Source organism: Neoarius graeffei, chromosome 22 (genome assembly GCF_027579695.1).
Source record: "Neoarius graeffei isolate fNeoGra1 chromosome 22, fNeoGra1.pri, whole genome shotgun sequence".
In the NCBI taxonomy this organism is placed as follows: domain Eukaryota; kingdom Metazoa; phylum Chordata; class Actinopteri; order Siluriformes; family Ariidae; genus Neoarius; species Neoarius graeffei.
The window spans coordinates 36,537,058-36,564,181 of NC_083590.1; the positions used below are offsets into that span (position 1 = coordinate 36,537,058).

The 27,124-nt window shown below is 41.8% G+C and overlaps 1 protein-coding gene across 1 annotated transcript in view; it reads left to right on the forward strand.

Moving 5' to 3' along the window:
• The window catches only part of foxo6b (forkhead box O6 b), a 69,807-nt gene that overhangs the window by 40,239 nt on the left and 2,444 nt on the right, over window positions 1-27,124 (forward strand). The window contains exon 2 of the mRNA XM_060904778.1: window positions 25,234-27,124. This exon is cut by the window's right edge and continues 2,444 nt beyond it. Coding sequence (XP_060760761.1) covers window positions 25,234-26,898 — 1,665 coding nt within the window. The 3' untranslated portion in view covers window positions 26,899-27,124. The remainder of the gene's footprint in view (window positions 1-25,233) is intronic.

The window sequence follows — 27,124 nt, forward strand, 5'->3', positions numbered from 1 at the left end:
GTGCGTCACAGTAAAGTGGGCGGCACGGTGGTGTAGTGGTTAGCACGGTCACCTCATAGCAAGAAGGTTCTGGGTTCGAACCCAGTGGCCGGCGAGGGCCTTTCTGTGTGGAGTTTGCATGTTCTCCCCGTGTCTGCATGGGTTTCCTCCGGGTGCTCCAGTTTCCCCCCACTGTCCAAAGACATGCAGTTACTGTAGGTTGACATGGGGCAGCCTTGGGCTGAGGTGCCCTTGAGCAAGGTACCGAACCCCTGACTGCTCCCCGGGCGCTGTGTGTGGCTGCGCACTGCTCTGTGTGCGTGTGTTCACTGCTTCAGATGGGTTAAATGCAGAGGATGAATTTCACTGTGCTTGAAGTGTGCATGTGACAAATAAAGGTTTCTTCTTCTTCAATGTATTCATCTCTTGGATTTGTATTTTATCTTGTGCTCTAGTGCAACAAATTTAACAGCGTCTTAGTAAAAAAAAAATATTCGCAAAGAAAAATAGCTAACACTTGTAAACTTAATCTGCCTTGAATGACAGTATAATATTCCATTTATGGTAACATACTATATCCGTTCCATCCATCCATTATCCGTAAACGCTTATCCTGTGCAGGGTCGCGGGCAAGCTGGAGCCTATCCCAGTTGACTATGGGTGAGAGCAGATCATCACAGCACTGACACATAGAGACACACAACCATTCACACTCACATTCACACCTACGGTCAAGTCAGTCAAGTTTATTTTTATAGCACTTTTAACAATAGACATTGTCGCAAAGCAGCTTTACAGAATTTTAATGACTTTAAAAATGAGCTAATTTTATCCCTAGTCTATCCCCAGTGAGCAAACCTATGGTGATGGTGGCAAGGAAAAACTCCCTCAGACGACATGAGAGGAACCAGACTCAAAAGGGAACCCACCCTCATTTGGGTGATAACAGACAACATGATTATAACATTTTTAACAGTTTTAAAATGAAGTCAGCTTCGTTGATGTTATAAACTCTTCATTGATGGAAACTTGAGTGCAAAACTGTTCATGACAACTGCAGTCCTAAAGTTAGCAAGTCAACTGTAGTCCTCAGACATAAAAGCATTACTGTAAGAGTCCAGAGCATCTTCCAAGTGTGACTTTCAACTGTCCATATGGGGCCGTCCTCTACAGGAGCGATGTGATGAGACTCCAGCCAGACATAGGGCATCAGGATGGATCAGGCAGGTCCGAGGAGCAGAAGTGGTCAGCATCTCAATCTCAGGCTACGGTCAATTTAGAGCCACCAATTAACCTAACCTGCATGTCTTTGGACTGTACAGGAAACCAGAGCACCTGGAGGAAACCCATGCAGGCACAGGGAGAACATGCAAACTCCACACAGAGAGGCCTCCATCAGCCACTGGGCTCGAACCCAGAACCTTCTTGCTGTGAGGCGACAGCGCTAACCACTACACCACCGTGCTGCCCTAATATACTATATGGTACATGTATACCATACCTGTATCTTGCTAAAATGTCACTCAGTTGGGTAACATTTTGCACGACCAAAGGAAAGAGCTTGCTACACTGACTAATATAAAACCAGCTTTAGATTTACAAGTTATAATAGTCTTCTGTAGTGAGGGATCCATATCCAGGAATCATATATCCTACATACGAAGACTATCTCCATGAAGAAATCTCCCTAACAAAATATGAATATATACAAAGACTTGTTTTACTAAGCATTATGAATGTTGAACTGAATCACAGAGTAGTTTTATTGCACCTACTAGGGGTTCGGTATAAGTTTTAAGTTATAACTTAGGGCTTTGTTGAAGCTACAGTACGTCACTTGATGTAACCGTTAATCATTTGTGAAGAACAAAAGGAAGACTGTGTGTAGTCTGAGTGTTAGCTTTGTCTTTTGTGTTTTCCTAGGTTGTGATAGCAATTGTGAGCAATTTTCGGCAACTATAATAATAGTTATTATAATGTTAGGTAGGACAAATACAACCCCGATTCCAAAAAAGTTGGGACAAAGTACAAATTGTAAATAAAAACGGAATGCAATAATTTACAAATCTCAAAAACTGATATTGTATTCACAATAGAACATAGACAACATATCAAATGTCGAAAGTGAGACATTTTGAAATTTCATGCCAAATATTGGCGCATTTGAAATTTCATGACAGCAACACATCTCAAAAAAGTTGGGACAGGGGCAATAAGAGGCTGGAAAAGTTAAAGGTACAAAAAAGGAACAGCTGGAGGACCAAATTGCAACTCATTAGGTCAATTGGCAATAGGTCATTAACATGACTGGGTATAAAAAGAGCATCTTGGAGTGGCAGCGGCTCTCAGAAGTAAAGATGGGAAGAGGATCACCAATCCCCCTAATTCTGCGCCGACAAATAGTGGAGCAATATCAGAAAGGAGTTCGACAGTGTAAAATTGCAAAGAGTTTGAACATATCATCATCTACAGTGCATAATATCATCAAAAGATTCAGAGAATCTGGAAGAATCTCTGTGTGTAAGGGTCAAGGCCGGAAAACCATACTGGGTGCCCGTGATCTTCGGGCCCTTAGACGGCACTGCATCACATACAGGCATGCTTCTGTATTGGAAATCACAAAATGGGCTCAGGAATATTTCCAGAGGACATTATCTGTGAACACAATTCACCGTGACATCCGCCGTTGCCAGCTAAAACTCTATAGTTCAAAGAAGAAGCCATATCTAAACATGATCCAGAAGCGCAGACGTCTTCTCTGGGCCAAGGCTCATTTAAAATGGACTGTGGCAAAGTGGAAAACTGTTCTGTGGTCAGATGAATCAAAATTTGAAGTTCTTTATGGAAATCAGGGACGCCGTGTCATTCGGACTAAAGAGGAGAAGGACGACCCAAGATATTATCAGCGCTCAGTTCAGAAGCCTGCGTCTCTGATGGTATGGGGTTGCATTAGTGCATGTGGCATGGGCAGCTTACACATCTGGAAAGACACCATCAATGCTGAAAGGTATATCCAGGTTCTAGAGCAACATATGCTCCCATCCAGACAACGTCTCTTTCAGGGAAGACCTTGCTTTTTCCAACATGACAATGCCAAACCACATACTGCATCAATTACAGCATCATGGCTGCGTAGAAGAAGGGTCCGGGTACTGAACTGGCCAGCCTGCAGTCCAGATCTTTCACCCATAGAAAACATTTGGCGCATCATAAAATGGAAGATACGATAAAAAAGACCTAAGACAGTTGAGCAACTAGAATCCTACATTAGACAAGAATGGGTTAACATTCCTATCCCTAAACTTGAGCAACTTGTCTCCTCAGTCCCCAGACGTTTACAGACTGTTGTAAAGAGAAAAGGGGATGTCTCACAGTGGTAAACATGGCCTTGTCCCAACTTTTTTAAGATGTGTTGTTGTCATGAAATTTAAAATCACCTAATTTTTCTCTTTAAATGATACATTTTCTCAGTTTAAACATTTGATATGTCATCTATGTTCTATTCTGAATAAAATATGGAATTTTGAAACTTCCACATCATTGCATTCCATTTTTATTTACAATTTGTACTTTCTCCCAACTTTTTTGGAATAGGGGTTGTACAAAGGGATTTAAGCCATCGCTACAAACTCCTACCATTAAACTCATAATTTATACACATAAAGAACAAGAACAGCCACATGAGGCTACAGTGGACACAGGCTTACCTTAACTGGACAGAAATTGTTCAAATGGTCTTTTTCAATTTTCACCTGTCCAGTTTCGGTGAGCTTGTGCCCACTGTAGCCTCAGTTTCCTGTCTTCTGCTGTTGTAGTCCATCACTTGAAGCTTCGACATGTTGTGTGCCTTTCTTCTCACTATGGTTGTAAAGAGTGATTATTTGAATTACTCTAGCTTTCCTGTCAGCTCTGGCCATTCTCCTTTGACCTTTCTCATCAACAAGATGTTCACCCTCTCAGACTCTCAGAGCTGCTGCTCACAGGATTTTTTTCCCAAGCACCATTCTGTGCAAACTCTAGAGATTGTTGTTTATGAAAACCCCAAGTGATCAGCAGTTTCTGAAAATCTCAAACCAGCCAGTCACGGAGATCACCTCATCTCATCTCGTTATCTCTAGCCGCTTTATCCTGTTCTACAGGGTCACAGGCAAGCTGGAGCCTATCCCAGCTGACTATGGGCGAAAGGCGGGGTACACCCTGGACAAGTCGCCAGGTCATCACAGGGCTGACACATAGACACAGACAACCATTCACACTCACATTCACACCTACGCTCAATTTAGAGTCACCAGTTAACCTAACCTGCATGTCTTTGGACTGTGGGGGAAACCGGAGCACCCGGAGGAAACCCACGCGTACACGGGGAGAACATGCAAACTCCGCACAGAAAGGCCCTCGCCGGCCATGGGGCTCGAACCCGGACCTTCTTGCTGTGAGGCGACAGCGCTAACCACTACACCACTGTGCCGCCCACGGAGATCACATTTTTCTCCATTCTGATGTTTGAAGTGAAAATGTCCTGAAACTGTTGACCTGTAATCTGCATGTTTTTTTTTAATCATTGAGCCAGTGCCATATGGTTGGCTGATTGAATAACTGCATGGTGTACAGGTGTTCCTAACAAAGTAGCCAGTGAGTATAGAGTATATGCCAAATTAATATAACCTACTGTATCATTAAGCTTTATTGAACCATTGAATTAATTCTTCTTCCATCTTCTCTCTCAAGACATTCCCTGTTCATCCACATGGCTGTGAGTTCATTTCCCCTTAAACAAATGAACGTTGCCTGTGACATCTTCCACAGGAAATGTATCTTTAGCATTTGCTAATTTCCATCGATTGCCTCCAGACAGGCTTAGCAGACGAGCCCTCTTTCCCACACAGCGCTCTCATTTTAACTCTCCCCGCCTGTAATATGTTGCTTTGTCTCCCTGTCTCTCAATCCCCCTCCTTTGCTTTCCTTTCATAACGCACAGTCAGTGTCTATCTTTTACCACACTTGTGCTTATCCAAAATATGTCTGGCAGAAAGAGACCCATTGACAAGTCTGTACATACTGACTGATGGCTTTGTGAGAAGGATTAATACATTATGGTTGAGCAAGGTTGCAAACGTTTCAGCCCTGCTAACTCCTAAGAACACTTCAGCAATCCCCACTTGAAATGAACGATCTGCACAGTATCAAATGGAGCAATGCGCAAAATGTAAAATAGAGGATTGCCTTGAATGCTTCAAGGAGAGTGTTCTGCATATTAGCACAATGTTTCTCCTGAGTCCTTTAGAGGAATTTAAAAACTATCCATCCACACGTATTAACCATTGCAGAAAACACTGAACATGTCCAATGCTGTCTGTCCACTTTGTCTGAACTATAATCAATCATTTTCGTCCCTTTCTTTCTGTACCAAAGCTTTGTGAAGAAGAAAGAAGAAGAAACCTTTATTTGTCACATGCACACTCAAGCACAATGAGAGTCATCCTCTGCATTTAACCCATCTGAAGCAGTGAACACACGCGCACACACCCAGAGCAGTGGGCAGCCATACTACAGCGCCCAGGGAGCAGTTGGGGTTAGGTACCTTGCTCAAGGGCAATTCAGCCCAAGGCCACCCCATGTTAACCTAACTGCATGTCTTTGAACTGTGGGGGAAACCGGAGCACCTGGACGAAACCCATGCTGACACGGGGAGAACATGCAGACTCCACACAGAAAGGCCCCCATCAGCCGCTGAGCTCGAACCCAGAACCTTCTTGCTGTGAGGCGACAGTGCTCACCACTACACCACCGTGCCCCCGGGTTGTCCTAGTCTTGGCTATAGATAGTTTTCACTGACGTCACGGCATTCCGGGGAACGCCCTCCAGCCGCCATCTTGTGGGGCTAACAAAACGGACCATCGCTATTACCGGCTACGGTATCTCGGATGAATTTATAAAGTTATATAGTCAGTTTTCTAAAATAAAGATCAATGTCGGCAAAATCAAGCAAACGGAAGTATATGGATACATTGGACGACATCTCACGACAATGGTATGCAGCCAAACTGGCCTTGATTGGGGGACTTGACCCCTACGAAGTGGACAAAGATGCATTTTCAAGTGACTATGCAGGGCTGCCATCCATATCGTACCCTGATATTGTGAACTATTTCGTGAATAGTAAAAGTGCCTACACACTTGACGACCTCAAAGCATACAAGTCGCTGGAGTCATACAATTATTTTGTCTGTGGCTGGGTCCGTGAAGTCCACCATATAAAATCAAGTGACAGTCATGTCCTAATTACAGCCAAGGTATGTAAACATTGGAATTTTAGAGCTCTCAACACTGCATATATATATATGTGTGTGTATAATATCGAGTTGATTTAAGACAAATTTTACATCCATTAGTGGTATTACAGTTAGGCATCCTCCAGAGATTGTTTACACGATGTTTTGGTTTCCAAAAACAAACTTAAACACAATTGATTGTTTATTTAAACAACTTACCACTTATAAAATGATCGGAGCAGACTTTGCTGTGTTTGGAAGGCTGATAATCCTTGCGGTTGATTCTCGCAAGCCATAGATTTCTCCTTTGTATGCTGAGTTTCTTTGTTTGCTCGCCTTTGTGCTCCCGTACAGTGGGAATTCCATAAAAGCTCCGCTTGACATCATCATCTGACCTATTATGACAGCCGTGACTACAACAGGTGTGCACCAGTGCTAGCTTTAAATAGCCTGCTTGGGTTCTTTTGAAGACTTTGTACTCGCGCATTACAATGTGTGCTCACTGACCCGTATGGTAAGCTTGACCCGCAAGATGGCCGCCACTAGGGAATCCCCGACTCTGTGACGTCATGTGAAAACTATCTATAGGCTGGAAAACTACTGGCTCCCTTAACCACACCTCATGGATATATTTAATCAAGCTATCATCTTGAAGTCTAGATCAGTGGTTGCTTCTTGCAATGTGTTGATGTTGTAGCAACTTGATCTCATGGAGTACAGCTCAGATAACCTGTTTCCATAATCAAATTGACATGGTTTGGTTTATCCATCCATCATTCACAACCGTTTATCCTGTGCAGGTTCGCAGGCAAGCTGGATCCTATCCCAGCTGACTATGGGCGAGAGGCAGGGTACACCCTGGACAAGTCACCAGATCATCGGAGGGCTGACACATAGAGACAAACAACCATTCACACTCACATTCACACCTACGGTCAGTTTAGAGCCACCAATTAGCCTAACCTGCATGTCTTTGGACTGTGGAGGAAACCGGAACACCCGAAGGAAACCAGTGCAGGCACGAGGAGAACATGCAAACTCCACACAGAAAGGCCCCCGTCGGGCACTGGGCTCGAACCCAGAACCTTCTTGCTGTGAGGCGACAGTGCTAACCACTACACCACTGTACCGCCCTTATGGTTTGTTGCAATTTCTGAAAGAAAGAACTACTGTATTACATTCCTAAAAGGGCAGTTCTGAGGAAAGTGCTATCTACCCTTTTCTGCATACGTGAGCTCACAGACACTAATGTTTGGCTAGTGCCACTATGATTGATAAAGGAGATAGAGCATGCCACCGAAAGAACCCAGCCAATTTTGCTTTCTTGGCTCCTGGCTATAAATGGCTGTAGCATTGTTCAAACTTGGATTCAAACTGTGATCTCCCGAAGATGGGCAAACATTTTTCTGTTGTGCCACTTGAGAGCCTTATTCCAGCCTTTTTAGGGTCTTAGGATTGGTATCATGAATAATTTCTGTTCACCTGAGCCATACATTTAACCAAGACAAAACTCTGTTTCATTGAAGTTAAGGTTTATTGTTAGGGACAGGATTAGAATTTGTACCTTTTCATAGGAAATTGAACAAATCCAAACACATTGCCCTGGTTGTGAAATTTTCACAAGTTCAGGTTTTCCAATGGCTAAGCAGTGCTTGAAGGTAATCACTGAATTATCTTCATTTGGAAGAAGGTTACACTGTAGAACGTTTATAATTGTTGCCACATAGTTTAAAGTATCTGTTTCAACCTACAGCAGTTGAAAGCCATAGACATTTACAGTGTCTAAAACCTACATTTGAAAGATCTGTTTTCAATTTTTCAGTAATATTTCTGCCCTGAATATTTCCACCATCATCGCTATCCTCCTGGCCAACATATGAGCCCTCCAATCCCTGGTGCTTTACAGCAGCTCCTGGGTTGACACCCAGGTGACGAGCAGCCAGATTTAACCAGGATTATTGCCAGACATTCTGGGATTACCCTGACTGGGGTGGGATTGCGTGTGATTGCTAGATTGCTGTGCGTGTTTGTGTGAGTGTGGTCATCAGATTGTGTATGGGTGTGGATTCCTGTGGATGAATTAATGAATGTGAGCGTCTGGTGAGTGTACACAAGTACATATGAGTGTGATGGGAAGGGCTAGGCCGTCTGCTGACTCACATGAAATCCACAAGGTGTCTGGGTCAAACATGGAGCCATAGGCATGCTTGCAGAACGTTACCACAAGCCATACTGTGGTAGAGCAAATCAGACTTAACACGAGGATGTGTGTTCTTTAAGGGATCACTGTTTTTCAGCATTAGAAGCTAGAGATCAGGGTGAAGCGACACGATTATTTCTAGCTTGTCAGGTTCAAGTGTCCGACGTATGGAATATGAGTCAAGCTCATACAGTATTGTACAAGCTTATTTGTGCACGCTGAGCTTTTGGTAGGTTGATGCTGATGTGTATTATGAGCTACGGATGGCTAGTGGTAGGCAGCTTAGACTTGACTTGCTAATCACCAGTCCTTAGAGACAGCTCCTGTGGCAGTGTGACCGAATGATTGAAGCTCCCTTGTGGTACGAGTCACCTGACAGTCACAGAGGAAACCTAGAACATCAAACTGCCTGTGCTGGTTTTTTCCCCAAATCCACCTCTTTCACTTCGTACTTTTATCCACAAACCTACCTCATACACTTCCCGCCTTTCTCCCCAGTTTTAGCGCTGTAGTCATGGTTACCCCTCTGCAGCTAGCATCAGCCATGGCATATCTGTCAGAGGGCTGCTTTCTGATCGCCTGACATGGGGCATTTTTCGACGCTGTCACACCGTTTGGCTTTGATTAAGTCAGCCCCTTGCCTGCCGTGGCTGCACAACATTGGACTATTACACCAGCATGGGGGCTCGTGTCATTTGGCTGAGCTGCTGGTTGAGAATAGGAGCTCCTTGGAGGGGGGCCAGAGAACATAAATACCCCTCACTTATCCAATTTCTCACTGCTTTGAAAGGGAGTAGAGTCAAAGTGGCATGTTTTTTTTTTTTGCCTAATAGCGTGGGCTGGAGAATCAGCCCTTCAGAAATCCCAGAAGAGAGAGAGCGAGAGAGAGAGAGAGGCAGGGGGCTTTTTGAGATCAGCCAACTCTGGAGCTCATCTCCAGCTCAGCTCTCTATCGCACCAAGATAATTGGCTCACCTGCACGCTCGATATACATTCACTAATATGAGCCATAATAGCTCTCAGAATCACTATGGAAAAACAAGATGCCTCTTTTTTTTCCTGTTTGATAATATGTGATCTGATAGAGGTACTTGATGAACGTTTGTTCAGTGAATATAAGTGATGGATGCCACCATGTGTTGTTTTTCTTTCTGTCTGATGGTTTTGTTTTCCTGTTTGAGTACAGGTGAAGTACAAGTATGTAAGTGATTTTGGGGGTGTAAAAAGTATGGTTATGTGATAAACAGATGGAGGATATGGAGAAAAGGGATGAATAAGTGTGAAAGTGAGATGACGGTGTGAACCACTAAATACTGTAACGGAGTTCTTGATGCTAAGGATGATATTCGTCTCATTTGCTAAAGTAAAATCTGCTCAGAACAAAGAAAGACTCCCAAACTTGCTGCGTGCACCTTTTATAAAATTAGCACTTCTAAATGGGCCGGGGAACAGGATTCAATCTTGGTAGAGGTACTTCTTAGGCTAGAGTGGTAGATTAGATGTGTTAATTGGCAATATTACACACATTGCCAAACCCTGGCTATGATTATAACTATACGGTGTGTACACAATATAAATACACAGTATAATACACAAACAATTAATCTTTTTAAGACTAAACATTCAAGACTTATTCACTGAGGTACTGTTCGTTAACTGTTTATTGAACAGGCTTATATAGGATCTTATACCTATCCTGGTAAGACGAGGCAGAAGGCAGGAGGACTCACCCAGGACTGAACACCAGTCCATCACACATGCACACACAAATACCTAGGGGTCATTTAGTGTAGCCAATCCATCTACAGTCTGAGAAGGAATGTATAGAAAAAACTGCACAAATTATGTGTGCCACTCTTGTTTATACATTTTGTGGTAATATTAAATAAAATTGTGGGGTTTTTTTTACACATAGTTATGTATAGTTTTAAAATGAACACCACTTGTGAATTTGTTCACAACATTCAGCACAATATGTGAAGACTGATCTGCTCTATACACACTGTGACAGTTTTTTTTTTTTTTTAAATTTATGAGCTGTTTAATTTAGCTATACACCAGCCAAACTGTAGTCTGATAATGACATTGACTTGCCATTTCGTTTTCATTTTATTGTATACTGTTGTACATAAAATATCTAAAGCTAGACTGCCTTTCAGGTTTTTCAAGTTTAGGTCATGAAAAGAATTTTCCCCGACACCCAATTATTTTTGTTTAGTGGGCCGAAAGCTACTGAATTCGAATCAGACTTCCAATTTTATTAGTTTTTTTTTAAATCAAACAATTAATGAATTTAGGGCCATGTGGCCCTAAATTCTCCACTAATTTTTTCCTGCTTCACCATGACCCAATTCAAGATACTACATAATGCATCACGTGGTGGGCTTTTCCCGTTCACGCAAGGCATTGTGGGATACAAATTTGAAACAGGAGAGAAAAATGGAGGACGTGAGTGTGCGAATGAAACGTGAAAGACCGACTACAGTAGCAGAAAATGAAAAGAAGAGACGTTATGTTCTCATCTCATTATCTCTAGCCGCTTTATCCTTCTACAGGGTCGCAGGCAAGCTGGAGCCTATCCCAGCTGACTACGGGTGAAAGGCGGGGTACACCCTGGACAAGTCGCCAGGTCATCACAGGGCTGACACATAGACACAGACAACCATTCACACTCACACCTACGGTCAATTTAGAGTCACCAGTTAACCTAACCTGCATGTCTTTGGACTGTGGGGGAAACCGGAGCACCCGGAGGAAACCCACGCGGACACGGGGAGAACATGCAAACTCCACACAGAAAGGCCCTCACCGGCCACGGGGCTCGAACCCAGGACCTTCTTGCTGTGAGGCAACAGCGCTAACCACTACACCACTGTGCTGCCCTGACGTTATGTTCTATACGAAGAAAAGGAAACACAGGACCAAACTAATAAATATTGGCGGTCAGCAAGCACCTCGGTGTGATCAGCTGTTCATTTAGTGACAGAATGATGTAACTGTCAGTGCATGGTCAAAGATAAACCTGCGCATGTGCGCACACACAGACTTCCTCTGTCTGCTTGACTGCGCAAATTGAGCGATTTCATGTGCATTATTTGCTTTAATCCCCTCAAATTAAATAACTTCCCAGCCACAGAATAGCCTATTTTTTTTTTTACAGAAATAAACATATATCACAATGACCAAATTTCAGAGGGAATTAATTTCACTGATTTTATGAAATTGAAAGGCCGTCTACTTTTTAAATAATATTGGCTGGCTTTGAGTGGTATATCAGATATATTCCATTCAGCTAGCATGATACTGAATGAGTCAAAGATGAGTAGCTGAATGGAATATATCTGATAGACCATGAAAAAAGCCAGCCAATATTATTATTATTATTGTTATTATACATACACACTCCCTTCATATCAGCATTCTCAAAGGCTGACGTGAGCTTACCCACGACTCAGTGCTATTACCGCGGCAGTCCAGTTACCTTCCAGCTGGCGTAGTGTTAGCAAAGGCCAATGCTAGCACAGTCTAGCTGAATATTATTATTTTCCCTGTGTAATTTACTTAGTAGGGCGGCATGGTGGTGTAGTGGTTAGCGCTGTCACCTCACAGCAAGAAGGTCCTGGGTTCGAGCCCCGGGGCCGGCAAGGGCCTTTCTGTGCGGAGTTTGCATGTTCTCCCCGTGTCCGCGTGGGTTTCCTCCGGGTGCTCCGGTTTCCCCCACAGTCCAAAGACATGCAGGTTAGGTTAACTGGTGACTCTAAATTGAGCGTAGGTGTGAATGTGAGTGTGAATGGTTGTCTGTGTCTATGTGTCAGCCCTGTGATGACCTGGCGACTTGTCCAGGGTGTACCCTGCCTCTCGCCCGTAGTCAGCTGGGATAGGCTCCAGCTTGCCTGCGACCCTGTAGAACAGGATAAAGCGGCTAGAGATAATGAGATGAGATGAGATTTACTTAGTTACTTTTAAAATCAACATCGACAGCTACACACAACGGACCTACCTGGCAGCCAAAATTCTCTCAACATCTTCCGTTTTTAACAAAGCAAACCTGGCAGCCATGTTTGTTTACAAATTTTCACTGTCGCTCGCTAACACAGAAGTTTTACATCTCTGACATGCGACGCCGTGTTGTCTTGATAACGTGCAGTATTGTAGCAATATTGCACGTTCATTCTCCATTGGGGAGAGTGGCGTAATACACGGAGGATAAGCGATATGATAACAATATTGCATGCCTTTGATAAACTCGCCAGAAGGGAACAAAATACGGTACATGTTTTTATTCCATAGGAAAAGTGGCCTGTATATATTATAATATATTTTATATTATATTCACTTCACTATGTGAATCGGTTAAAAAAAAATCTGTAGCTCAGTGGTCACTGAACGCCTCCGAACATCCTCTCTGTTTCTCAGAGACGATGTAAACAACCCTGCTAACACCAGCCATTTAGAAGCTAATCAGTACTTACTTACTTGCAACTCTCAGTATAATACACCGGCACTTTGTGGATAAGATTGAAGACTCCTGCTTACAACCCCATGGAAATCAGTGGAATGATAGTAACTCAGATGAGGGATTTCAGTGGGGAAATTTTAACTAATGGGGTTATTCAAGTAGTGTTGCATTAACGCTAGCTTCAGCTTGAATGACATTAGCTTGCTATTTGTTTTTAACTATTATATTCAATGTGCTCTTGAAGTGGGTAAAGGCTAGTTTATGTTGTACAGTAGTTACAGTAGTAATTAGTTGGTTTTGGTTGGCAAGTGTGTGTTTTGTTCACGGTGTCACTGGGTGACGCTAACCTCCAGTGACTTTGGCTGGAGCATGTGACAAGCATCATGGGAGTTGTAAGACGTCAAAACCACCATTTTAACAGGGAGAGGATTCTCACCAGTGACAGCAAAATTTTTGAGGTAAGTTGTACTTGAAATCATTTCTTAACATATACAGTGCTGAGTGTAAATGAGTCCATCACCTTTGAAAAGTAATATTTTAAACAATATCTCAATGAACACAAACAATTTCCAAAATGTTGACAAGACAAAGTTTAATATAACATCTGTTTAACTTATAACGTGAAAGTAAGGTTAATAATATAAACTTAGATTACACATTTTTTCAGTTTTACTCAAATTAGGGTGGTGCAAAAATGAGTACACCCCACAACAAAAACTACTACATCTAGTACTTTGTATGGCCTCCATGATTTTTAATGACAGCACCAAGTCTTCTAGGCATGGAATGAACAAGTTGGCGACATTTTGCAACATCAATCTTTTTCCATTCTTCAACAATGACCTCTTTTAGTGACTGGATGCTGGATGGAGAGTGATGCTCAACTTGTCTCTTCAGAATTCCCCAAAGAAAATAATTTCTTTCCACCACAAAGGTGAAGGCTACAAGAAGATCAGCAAAGCTTTACTTATCAGTCAGAATACTGTAGCAAAAGTGGTACAAAAATTTAAGAAAGATGGAACTGCAACCATCTCACAGAGACGTCCAGGTCGCCCACGGAAGTTAAGACTTCGACAGGAGCATCTTCTGATGAGAAGGGTTGAAGAAAATCAGCATGCAAGTTCACTGCAGTTATCTAAAGTAGTAGAAAGCCAAACTGGGGTGAGTATTTCCCGTGACACAATACAGCGTACACTGCAGAGAAATGGCATGCATGGATGTCGTCCATGAAAGAAGCCTCTCCTAAAGCCCAGGAACAAAAAAGTCCGCCTAGAGTTTGCCAGGGCCCATGCTGACAAAGATGAAGACTACTGGGACTCTATACTCTGGAGTGATGAGACCAAGATAAATGTTTTTGGAACTGATGGCTTCAAAACTGTATGGTGTCGCAAAGGTGAGGAATACAAAGAAAAATGCCTGGTGCCTACAGTGAAACATGGTGGTGGCAGTGTCCTTATGTGGGGCTGCATGAGTGCTGCTGGTGTCGGGGAGCTGCATTTCATTGATGGCACCATGAATTCACAGACGTGTTGCTCTATACTGAAAGAGAAGATGCTACCATCACTCTGTGCCCTTGGTCGTCATGCACTTTTCCAACATGACAATGATCCTAAACACACATCTAAGGCCACTGTTGGATTTCTGAGGAAGAACAGGGTGAAAGTGATTCAGTGGCCAAGTATGTCTCCTGATCTGAACCCAATCGAACACCTATGGGGAATTCTGAAGAGACAAGTTGAGCATCACTCTCCATCCAGCATCCAGTCACTAAAAGAGGTCATTGTTGAAGAATGGAAAAAGATTAATGTTGCAAAATGTCGCCAACTTGTTCATTCCATGCCTAGAAGACTTGGTGCCGTCATTAAAAATCATGGAGGCCATACAAAGTACTAGATGTAGTAGCTTTTGTTGTGGGGTGTACTCATTTTTGCACCACCCTAATTTGAGTAAAAATGAAAAATGTGTAATTTAAGTTATATTATTAACCTTACTTTCACGTTATAAGTTAAACAGATGTTATATTAAACGTTGTCTTGTCAACATTTTGGAAATTATTTCTGTTAATTGAGATATTGTTTAAAATGTTACTTTTCAAAGGGGGTGTACTCATTTACGCTCAGCACTGTATTTACATGCAAAAATGACATTTTCTGCTGCTGTTATTTTTAAACACTGGTTTAGTTTGGTTTCTAACAGAACTGTTAGACCATGTATTTTACTCTTTATTAACTTTTGACGTAGACAAATTTGCTGTCTTTAATGCCAGAGTCGCACAGGCAGCTAATTTACACGGCACAAACAAGGCAGGGAATTTTTTTAGTATTGTTGCTCAGCTGACATGATGGAAATTTAACTTGTGAGATATTTTATTAGCATTTAGAGCAATGGCTACAATTACCGACAGTCCATAATTATCGACACCTTTTCAGATTTACCAATAAAAAAATATTTTACAAAGGTGAGTTTCAGTTCCAACAGTTATTATTGGTTAATTAATCAACCGGAAGACCCGCCTCGCCCTTTGATCTTGATCTTGCATGAGATGGAATTTTTTTTATCATGATCAGCAATTTGAGGAAAACCCAGACGTTATCATCGCAGGTAAGCATGGTGGAAAAATCATGGACATGGTTTTACTGATCAAATTCACCGATATTTCATGATCTCCTCATCGAAACCTACTTTGTTTCTTCCTCTTTCATTTGACAGCCGCCATTTTGTATCTAAATGCGTTTGAGAAGTCACGTGAGGTGTCAATAATAGTGATCACTTTCACCGGTGTCCACCATTATCGACACCCTGTGGAATTAAGTGACATTTACAACTGTTATGGATCGATCTTTGTGTAACATTGATGTAACGTTGTGTAAAATAAAAGTGCTGTGATTTATAATAATTGTTTTTTTCTGATTCATAACAGAATGGAATGTTTATAGAGTATTTGGAATCCGATTGCAATAAATAGAATTAGACCAGAATTAAATTCCAAGCATGTAAAAAATTACACGCTTGAAATATTCAGATTTTTCTATTCTATTCATAAAATATATATCTTTTTGCAGTTTGTTGTAAATATCGACCACATATTACAATATCAGTAACATTTTACATTTTGGTTCGAGGAATGACATGCGACCTTTGACCTGGATTTTCATGTGGTTACAATGTCAATTGCCTGTTGATATTTATTGGTAAACGACAAAACTAGAAATTAATACAAACAACAACTAGCGATTAAAAAAAGTGATCTACGAAAATACTTAGAAAGCGGGTAGAAAGTGGAACAAAAAGATTTTCTGATGCAGATTAAACATTATCAGCTCATTCGTTTACAAACAGTAGAATTACTTCCTCATTTACATAAACACCAACATCCATATATTTATCTAAAAGATATTTTGTACTAAATATAAGTCTATGTAAAGCAAGTTTTAAATAAAAACTCTGTTTTGTTAACTTAATACCACATACTGATTTTTTTTAAAATAAATAATCATCTGGATGTCGATAATTGTGGAACAGTGTCGATAACTGTGGACAAAGGTGTCGATAATTGTGGAACGTTGTCATGTGATCTGATATGCGAAGTAATCGGGAATCAACTCATTTTTTCCAGTGGAGGTTTGAGTAATTATTCATGCACAATTTACGTATTGAAAGTTTTTTCTAGTTTTGGAATGGCCGAAAGATCGTTAAGGTGTCGGTAATTGTAGCCGCCGCTCTAGTTTGTACTTGGTATCATTAACGAGCCTGGCTAGAACTATAAGTTTTACTAATTTTTCAGCATCATGAAGTGGGAATTTTTTTTCTTCTTACTATCTAATTTTGCTGTATAGCTAAAGAACGCGTACATCATATAGCCATGGCTAGCTTAATCCAATTATTTCCCATGACAGCCATCCTTTTAAGACAAATACATTTAAGAAACCATAGTTCAGACCCGTAAGAATGTTGGTGTATGAGTGTGTAGCTGAAGCCTCATGTTACCTAACATTGAGTGTATAGATTTCATGTTGGGGGAAGGAAATGAGCTGATATTACTGTAGCTAATGCTTTGTGCAAAAATATTGTTTGAAAAACGTGTCTTCTGCATTATCTTTCTAAATGTTAACATTTTATTCATTTATTATGCAGTGAATGGACCGATCTGAAGATGATCCTCGGCCAGTGATTCCTGGGTCCTTGGATGATCAGATCTACATCAATCCAAGATAGAAAGTTTTGAAATAAGTGAAATGTATAAGGTGTGGTTATGTGTCATACTGCCAAATGAAATTGGAAAAAGAGCTGTATTGTCCTATTTTGGACATTTCCTTTATTAGTGCTGAAATTCTAAGAAATTCTATTCTATGAATTTGTACTGTAATATTCTGCAGTTTGATTTCTTTGAATATTATTCTGGGTTATTCTGTGAATTTTATTGTTAATACTTCATGATAATAAATGTGCTGAAGTCATAAATAGTGTATTATTGTCATTAACTAATTTTGTGTCAAATAACACTTTCTTGTGGAGGATTTTAGACATTTTTTTTAAACACAATGTGGGTAGCCAAGGACAGCACATAATATATTAATATTACACACTGACACATCTTAGTGTTAATCTTCCTGACACATACACTGTGTTAAAACCATTTACACAGTCAGTGAGTCAAAATTAATATAACAAGCGCTGTCCTAAAACCTCAGCCATTGATGTGTAAGAATTTAATACAGTGTACATGTTTTAGGAGATGGGAGGAAACCGGAAAACCCAAAGGAAAGCCAGACAGACAGAAGGAGAACATGCACATCAGGGGTGGATCCAGGAAAATTAGAAGGGGGGAGGTCAATCCAGTAAGGCTGGGGGTCCCAGTAAGGCCTTTGGCGGCCCCAGTAAGGCCTTTGGCGGCCCGGCCCCCAGAAGCTCTGCAGTTTTTAAATGCCCAGAGATGCATTTTGAGCTGTCAGAGACATGTTGTAAATGAAATCTCTTAAAGAAAATTACCAAATCAAAAATATCTTTTAAAAGTAGGAACTTTCAAAACCATTTTATTAGTCACTGAAGAGGATATTCTCAGAGTTGCAGGTATATTTGTAGAACATAATTACAACTGATATATGGTAATATTTATGAAAGTTGCATTGTCGTATAATGCATTACCACATGATACACTGACCACAAAACACCTTCTATCAATAAATTATTACTATTTCAGCAACTGCAATCTGAGCTCCTGATCAGGACATTCAGTGTACATATGACAGTGAATATACCCAGGGAAACTGAGGGAATGTAAGTGGCCACTTAAGACAGAGCTTAATACCGAGATAACTATAAACAAAGACTGCAAGAGTTGCATGTCGATAATACAAAGTCAGTAACTGCAATCTGAGCTCCTGTGTCTAATAGACTGAGATAACGATACAATGATTGTGTGAGTTGCATGTGAACAAGTCCTATAATAAGTCGTAGTTCCCAAGACTCAGGGGATTTCAAGCAGATTTTCTTCAGCTGCAAAAATCAACATCTCTCACAGGCCTATCCAGCAGCTATCGTAAAAATCAAAGTGAGGCTCACACCCAAAACGGCACGTGTCCCATGCACATACACCGGGTATAGTGAGTACAGGGATACCCTATTAAAGGGGAACTGAAGGCAAATTTTTTTATTATCAAAATTCTATTTATCTCATTTTATAAAATGTAGGAATGCATTTCTGACAGCTATTTTGTCACTGCTATAGCAAGTTATGAGTGTTTGAAATATGCTATGTAATATATCAGTCCATAAGTCAAAGCAATGGCCATAAATTAGATTTGCTGAGACCTGTGCAAGGCTTCATAGAACGGAAGTAAAATGTACAGCGGAAATCAAAGTGACCAACATCTGCCAGTGTTATCAAAAGACATGTGCGCCCTCCTTCAAATGCTGACGTAATCAAGCCGGAAGTTTTCTCTGTGTCCGAAATCGCTCCCTACTCACTATAGGGCACTATATAGTGGGGACACCATTTTGTAGTGCTGTCCGAAACCTTAGTGAGAATTAGTTACACCCTATATAGTGCACTCAAAGTATCCCACAATGCATCACGGAAAGTAGTGTACAACCGATGGTCACTAACCAAAGCAATATATCCCATCATGTATTGCAGTCGCGCTAAAAGAAATCAAATTAAAAGTCTCAAATTTGATTTAATAAAAGGCAGCGGCAAAGAAGAAAGTATTCAGCCTTGATTAAAAAAAAACTGAAACATGCAGGTACTTTGTATTGATTAATGTGGGAAATGCGCTCAGTATAATATGTATTTATCACAAAAATACATGCATGTGTTTATTATTTTGAAAACCCACCAGCTGACTGATCTGGCATGTTTTAATTGTGTGACAGAAATGACGTAAATACCAGCGCGACGGAGTAGTGTCCGAAAGCGTTTTTTTCATTTAACCAATGGTTCGAAGTCTCATCTCATCTCATTATCTCTAGCCGCTTTATCCTGTTCTACAGGGTCGCAGGCAAGCTGGAGCCTATCCCAGCTGACTACTGGCGAAAGGCGGGGTACACCCTGGACAGGGCTGACACATAGACACAGACAACCATTCACACTCACATTCACACCTTCGGTCAATTTAGAGTCACCAGTTAACCTAACCTGCATGTCTTTGGACTGTGGGGGAAACCGGAGCACCCGGAGGAAACCCACGCGGACACGGGGAGAACATGCAAACTCCACACAGAAAGGCCCTCGCCGGCCACGGGGCTCGAACCCGGACCTTCTTGCTGTGAGGCGACAGCGCTAACCACTACACCACCGTGCCGCCCTGGTTCGAAATCATATGGAATAATCTCCATCACTGATGAAGCTGGCAAATCTCGAAATTAATCTAAATTGGAATGATATGACAATCTGGCCGCTGTGTAAACAGTTTTCAAAACGGCGGCACTGACACTTCACGTTTGAAGTCTTGCACAAGTCTCGTGAAAATTGCGTGGATAAACGACGCCTGCCGTGGACCAAATGAACTACATTCAAAATGGCTAAAAACCGAAAAGGCCGATAAGTGTAATATAATATGCCAATATGAGTCACGATATAAGGTTAATAAACCCAAAAAAGTAACTGAAAAACACGTTAATTAAGAAATACAGCAAGTTTAAAAATGACTTCAGTTCCCCTTTAATGAATACGAGCAGTAGAAGAAGAAGAAACCTTTATTTGTCACATGCACATTCAAGCACAGTGAAATTCATCCTCTGCATTTAACCAATCTGAAGCAGTGAACACACGCACACACACCCAGAGCAGTGCGCAGTCACACACAGCGCCCGGGGAGCAGTCAGGAGTTAAGTACCTTGCTCAAGGGCACTTCAGCCCAAGGCTGCCCCACGTTAACCTAACTGCATGTCTTTGGACTGTGGGGGAAACCGGAGCACCCGGAGGAAACCCATGCAGACACGGGGAGAACATGCAAACTCCGCACAGAAAGGCCCTCGCCAGCCACGGGGCTCGAACCCAGTAGCTGAACAGCCGACCCGTGTGTGTACGCAGTAAGCCTGCTGCAGCATCTTATCATTTTGTCTTGTGAACATGCATATTAACGAGACCATAAACATAAAAGGATGGTGCACATCCTTTACATGTAGTCTACAGTGCAGTCTGGGAATACAGTATGTTATTATGTCGATGCATGAAGTTCCTGCACCCTGTTAAAATCCAACAGGACTCTCCCAGCTTGCTTTTCACTGCATTCGTGTCATGAGCTAAAAAACCTAATCCAGGCCTGACTATTAAATATAAATTTACACCATAAACTCTGGGCGGCACGGTGGTGTAGTGGTTAGCACTGTCGCCTCACAGCAAGAAGGTCCGGGTTTGAGCCCCGTGGCCGGCGAGGGCCTTTCTGTGTGGAGTTTGCATGTTCTCCCCGTGTCCGCGTGGGTTTCCTCCGGGTGCTCCGGTTTCCCCCACAGTCCAAAGACATGCAGGTTAGGTTAACTGGTGACTCTAAATTGAGCGTAGGTGTGAATGTGAGTGTGAATGGTTGTCTGTGTCTATGTGTCAGCCCTGTGATGACCTGGCGACTTGTCCAGGGTGTACCCCGCCTTTCACCCGTAGTCAGCTGGGATAGGCTCCAGCTCGCCTGCGACCCTGTAGAACAGGATAAAGCGGCTAGAGATAATGAGATGAGATGAGATGAGATGAGACCATAAACTCTTCAGCTCAATCCCACATGATGATTGATTTATATATTTTATTTTATTTTTTTCAACCTGATTAATTAAAAAACGGCGGGCATATCTATCTCGGTATCTGCAATGCAATCAAGTCACAATTCCAAGTAGCCATGTACGAAAACTTTTTTTTTTTTAAACGGGGTGGGGGTAACCTGAGCTCAGGATAGAACCAGAGACCCTAAAGCTAGACAGCAGAAATGATAGTCTACTATGCTTCCCAGGGATATATTACCAAAGTTTTTAAATGTAAACTTAGTGTAATCAACGACATAATTTTACTTCTGATTCTGCTTTCAGTGAATAAACTGCTAATTATTTAATAATGTACTTTCGGATATATTTTAAGGATTTAAATAATTATCTTTTACACAGTGTAGTTACCGTTTTCTTACTGCTATTAGACATTTCATGGCTTCTCTGGTTTAGTTTACTCATTAGCTAAATGATCACTTATGGTATGCCATAATCTTCAGGAGCATCAGAAAATGTAAATAAGTGGTTTCTTTGAAGTGTAGGCCAAACTATTATCTGCAATGTACTCTTACAATAGATAATAATATTGCAGAAATCCTGACAGGCAGCTATAAGAGACTTGTTTTGATTTGTGATATAGAGAGAGGTAGCAGGGAAACAGGAAAATATCATTTGTGCATGGGTGTGAGTCAGACAGGGGATGTAATAGAGATGGAGATTAGTTGAGTGATACTGTACAATGATACAACGACTACAAAGACAACAGGAGGCGCTTTCACATATAAAACCCGTAAAATCAACGGCTTAACTTTTCCGGCGAAGGTAGCAGTTTTGTGTTTTTTCACACAAGCAACATAAATGTGTTATTGCCATTCACAAAACAGCATCAATAAAGCTATCTCTGCTGTTATTTCCTGGAAACTCTATTTGGCTTTTATGCCAGAGTTACTGTATATCCAGGTCTACTACGAAACTAAATAGTTTGGCAAAACACAATGCCAGATATACTATTTTGTACAGTAATATGCAATTTTAGACCTACAGTATCTGTATGGATACATGGAAATGATATCTTACACACTTTTGACCACAGGACCTTACGGAAAATATTGTACTACATTCTGTAGAATATGATTAATATTCTAGCACAGATATACTATTTTGATATGCTGATGGTATGCTTGATATTATGGCGGTATGTTGTTGTGAACATCTTCAGCCACGAAATTGCCAGAGATGCATTTCCTGCCCCTTACGAAAAGCACCTATTCATACATGACTGCTAAAATGAAAAGAAAAAGAAAAAGGAGAACAAAATAGATCTTGTCAAAAGACAGTGTAATGCTCTGAACTGCCAACCTGCCAGGAATGTATGTCATTCAATAACTGGAACAATATGATATAGAGTAAATGTTATATGCATTATAGCATCAGGTGTTTGAAAAATGTAATGCATTACTCAGAGGATGTTCATTTATCAGAACTAGATGTTTGTCAGCATGAAAAACATGAACACATAACCCTACTAGTGCATCTCAAAAAATTAGAATAGTGTTGAAAAAGTTCTTTTTTTTTCATAATTTAATTCAAAAAGTTAAACTTTCATATATTCTAAATTCATTACATATAAAGTGAAATATTTCAAGCCTTTTTTTGTTTTTAATTTAGATTATTATGGCTTATAGCTCATGAAAATCAGAAATCCAGTATCTCAAATTATTAGAATATTTCCTAAGATCAATCAAAAAGGATTTACAATTCAGAAATGTACAACTTCTGAAAAGTATGTTCATTTAGACACTCATTACTTGGTTGAGGGTCCTTTACCATGAATTACTGCATCAATACGGCAGGGCATGGAGGTGATCAGCCTGTGGCACTGCTGAGGTGTTACTGAAGCCCAGGTTGCTTTGATAGTGGCCTTCAGCCCGTCTGTGTTTTTGGGTCGGGTGTTTCCCATCTTCCTCTTGACAATACCCCATAGATTCCCTATGGGGTTCAGATCAGGCGAGTTGGCTGGCCAATCAAGCACAGTAATATCATGGTTAGCAAACCATTTGGTAGTAGTTTTGGCACTGTGGGCAGGTGCTGAGTCCTGCTGGAAAATGAAATCAGCATCTCCATAAAGCTTGTTTTCAGATAGAAGCATGAAGTGCACTAAATTCTCCTGGTAGACACTGCCTTGACTTTGGACTTGATAAAACACAGTGGACCAACACCAGCAGATGACATGGCACCCCAAATCATCACAGACTGCGCAAACTTCACACTGGACTTCAAACACCTTGGATTCTGTCCACTCTTCCTCCAGACTCTAGGACCTTGATTTCCAAATTAAATGCAAAATTTACTTTCATCTGAAAAGAGGACTTTGTACCATTGAGCAACAGTCCAGTTCTTTCTCTCCTTAGCCCAGGTAAGATGCTTCTGACGTTGTCTCTGGCTCAGGAGTGACTTGATATTAGGAATGTGACAGATGTAGCCCCTTTCCTGAAGATGTCTGTGCATGGTGGCTCTTGATACACTGACACCAGCCTCAGTCCACTCCTTGTGAAGCTCTCCCAAGTTCTTGAATCGACTTTTCTTGACAAGCCTCTCAAGGCCGTGATCATCCCTGTTGCTTGTGCACCTTTTCCAGCCAGCCTTTTCAGCAATGACCTTCTATAGCTTACTCTCCTTGTGGAGGGTGTTTTTGATCACCTTCTGGACACCTGTCAAGTCAGCAGTCTTCCCCATGATTGTGGTTGCATGTACTGAATTAGACTGAGAGATACACAGTATTTATACTATTTCACTCAAACTCCAAATGAAATATTCTTATATTTTGAGATATGGTTTTTTTTGTGCTGTAGGCCATAATTATCAAAATCAAAACAGAAAAATGCTTGAAACATTTTAGATTATGTGTAATGAGCCTATAATATATAAAAATTTCACTTTCTTAAATAATGGATGGAAAATACTGAACTTTTTCATGATGTTCTAATTTTTTTGAGATGCACTAGTATATTACTTCTCTACAAAGTTCACCTCCACTGTGCATTTACTTTCCTGTACAAGGCAATTAGTTAGGTACATTGTGTAGCTCTTGATGCAGAACAAGCAGCCTGTCTTTATGTTGTCCTGAAAGGAACTTCTAGTAGATCACACTCAATTATTAATTACTCAATTCTCAAAAAAAAAAAAAAATCCCCAATTATTGTGTTGCAAGAAAGAAACCCATGTTTACTTCATCTGTTCCTGTGATCTAAATATGGTTTATCTTGGCATTGGAAACAGCCCCCTCCCCTCCTTTTCTGTTCTCTTTGTTCTGGTTTTCTTCCAGCACAGTAAGCATGCCAGAATCACACCTCTCTCGCTCTCGCCTCTCTCGCTGGCTCCCTGTCATATTTGGAGGCCTGCAATCGATAGGAGCGTCTGCGATCATGTTGCCACGTGTGATTCATTTGGGTAACCTTGGCGACGGTTTGATGTGCTTGCTGTGGCGTGTGTGTGTGTACATGTATGCGTGTGTGCATGACTCGGTTGGCAGTGGTGTGAGTCAGAGGGAGAATTTGCTGCGTGGAGGAGTAAGGCTGCTTGCTTTATCGATCGGCTTCTTGGTGCCTGCCACGCTTTACTAGAACAGCCGTTTGATCTGAATGATTAGGAATGATTAGTTGCTGCCAATTTTTTTTTTGATGAAGAGCCTTCATATCTTGATCAGAAATATTAGTTGATGCATAATAGTCAAATATGTGCATTTTACCTGGTAACGGATTTATAACGTATCAAGAATAAAAATGAACAAATGTTAATACCATGAATAACATGAACAAAAGTGCAGATTTTTAATTAAATTGGCCATGAAGTATCATTGAAAAACACTCTAACAATGTCCAGTTCCAATTTCATAGCATTGTTGAACAAAAAAACATTTCTAATTTTAGATTTCTGTGGTCTAAAATGTAAAAGCAGTCAACATGTCATGGACAATAAATCTAGACAGAATAATAGAGCCCAGTTAATTGTAGAGTCCTCTTACATTGTATTTTTCCAGATAAGATGTGAGTTTGTAATATGTATAGTATTAAATGTTTAACAGTCTGTTTTTGTCTTTCTCCCCACCCCATTACCTATAATTATCTCTGCAGAACTCCATTCGCCACAACCTGTCTCTGCATACCCGCTTCATTCGTGTGCAGAATGAGGGAACGGGAAAGAGTTCATGGTGGATGCTGAACCCAGAAGGTGGGAAGATGGGAAAGGGCCCTCGTCGACGAGCTGCTTCCATGGACAATGGCACAAAGTACCTAAAATCTCGAGGCCGGATAAGCCGGAAGAGGGCCATGGGGGTGGGCCGAGGACTTGGTGCTGGGCCTGGGATCCAAGGGTCCCCAGAGCATGGTAGCCCAGCTGGGAAGGGTGGCATGGGAGTAGGGAGCGAGGAGTTTGATGCCTGGGCAGACCTGCACTCCAGAACAAGCTCCTCTGCATCCACACTGAGTGGCTGCCTGTCACCAATTGTGGCTGAAGCAGAGCCAGATGAACCAGAGGAAGGAGGGCTGTCCTGTTCAGCTTCCCCTCACCTCTATCCAAGCCCCACTAGCACCAGATCACCTGCTCTGGGTACTGGGGGCCACTGTCCTTCAGTAGAACTCCCTCAATTGGCTGACCTTACTGGAGCCATCAGCTTGGATGAAGACTTCTCTCAACCACAGCAACTCAAGTGCAATGGCTACCATTATGGTGCAGGACCCAAAGGGGAAACATCATACTGTGGCACTGTCTATGGTCAGCCTTCCATGAGTATGCTGAGGCACCATGCCCCTATGCAGACTATCCAGGAAAACAAGCCAACCAGCTTCCAGCGCCCCCTAAGGGCTTACTCAGAGAACAATGCTCTGGAGAGCCTATTAGCTGGGGGGCCACAGTACTGTGGGAAGGACATGGTGGTGGGGCAAGGTCAAGCTGCCCATTCACTAATGTCACGGTCTAATAGCATTGTGCACTCTCATGGCCATGATCAGAGCTGCAGTCACAATCACAGCCAGAATCCCAATCCCAATCAAAACCTTCACAATGATCATGGAGCAAACCATAAGCAGAACTCAAGCCTTCATCACAACCAAAATCCCAACAAGCATCATCCAGATCTAGACTACAACCATGGTTCCAAACATCACCCTGCTCATGACTATGGCCAATCTCACAAGCAAAACCATAAGCTTAACCCCAGCTCTAATTCAAACCATATGCACAGCCATATGCAGCACAACAACTCAAGGCAGTCAACACTGTCTCCCAGAGTCAACAACGATATGTTGCAACCCTACAACCACAAATCCTCCAATCCATATGGCCCTCGTGCTCACCTTCCCTCTACCTCCCTACCTCCTAACCCAGCCAGCTTCATGGATGTGCCCCAGGACCCCTCTTTTATGGCATCTGCACCCCAAACCCGCCATCAGCCTTACCCAGGTGCTCAACACCAAGGCCTGACAGAACCCTGGCATGGATACTACCACTACCACCACCAACCAGCCCAGAATGGCAGTCACCAAACTGGTCACCACCAGCCACCTCCTAACCGACTGCAACAGTCAGAGATGGAGATAGAAGTCCATCAGAGCAGTCTGGATGGTGATGTGGAGTCTGTTCTTCTCAATGATTTCATGGACTCTACAGAGGGAATGGACTATAACTATGACGGATCACTTTCACAGGGTGTTAGCATGGGAATAGGCTTGGGAATGGGGATGGGGATGTTTACAGGGCCTCCACAATCACATAACAGCCAGAGTTGGGTTCCTGGGTAACACAGACACTAATGGGAAAACTTTAACTGTAGGGCCCTGTTGAAGGTGGGGTGGGGTCTGATCAGGTCAGAACTGATTTGACTGTGATTTATTTTTGCTTAGAGAGCCAAACAGTACAAGAAGGCATTTTAAGGACGTATAGTTGCTGGTGTCGGTGCAGTCATTTTGAACATAGAGTTCTGCGTAAATATTCTTCCTCTTTGCTCTCTCCTTCTCTCTGTGTTTC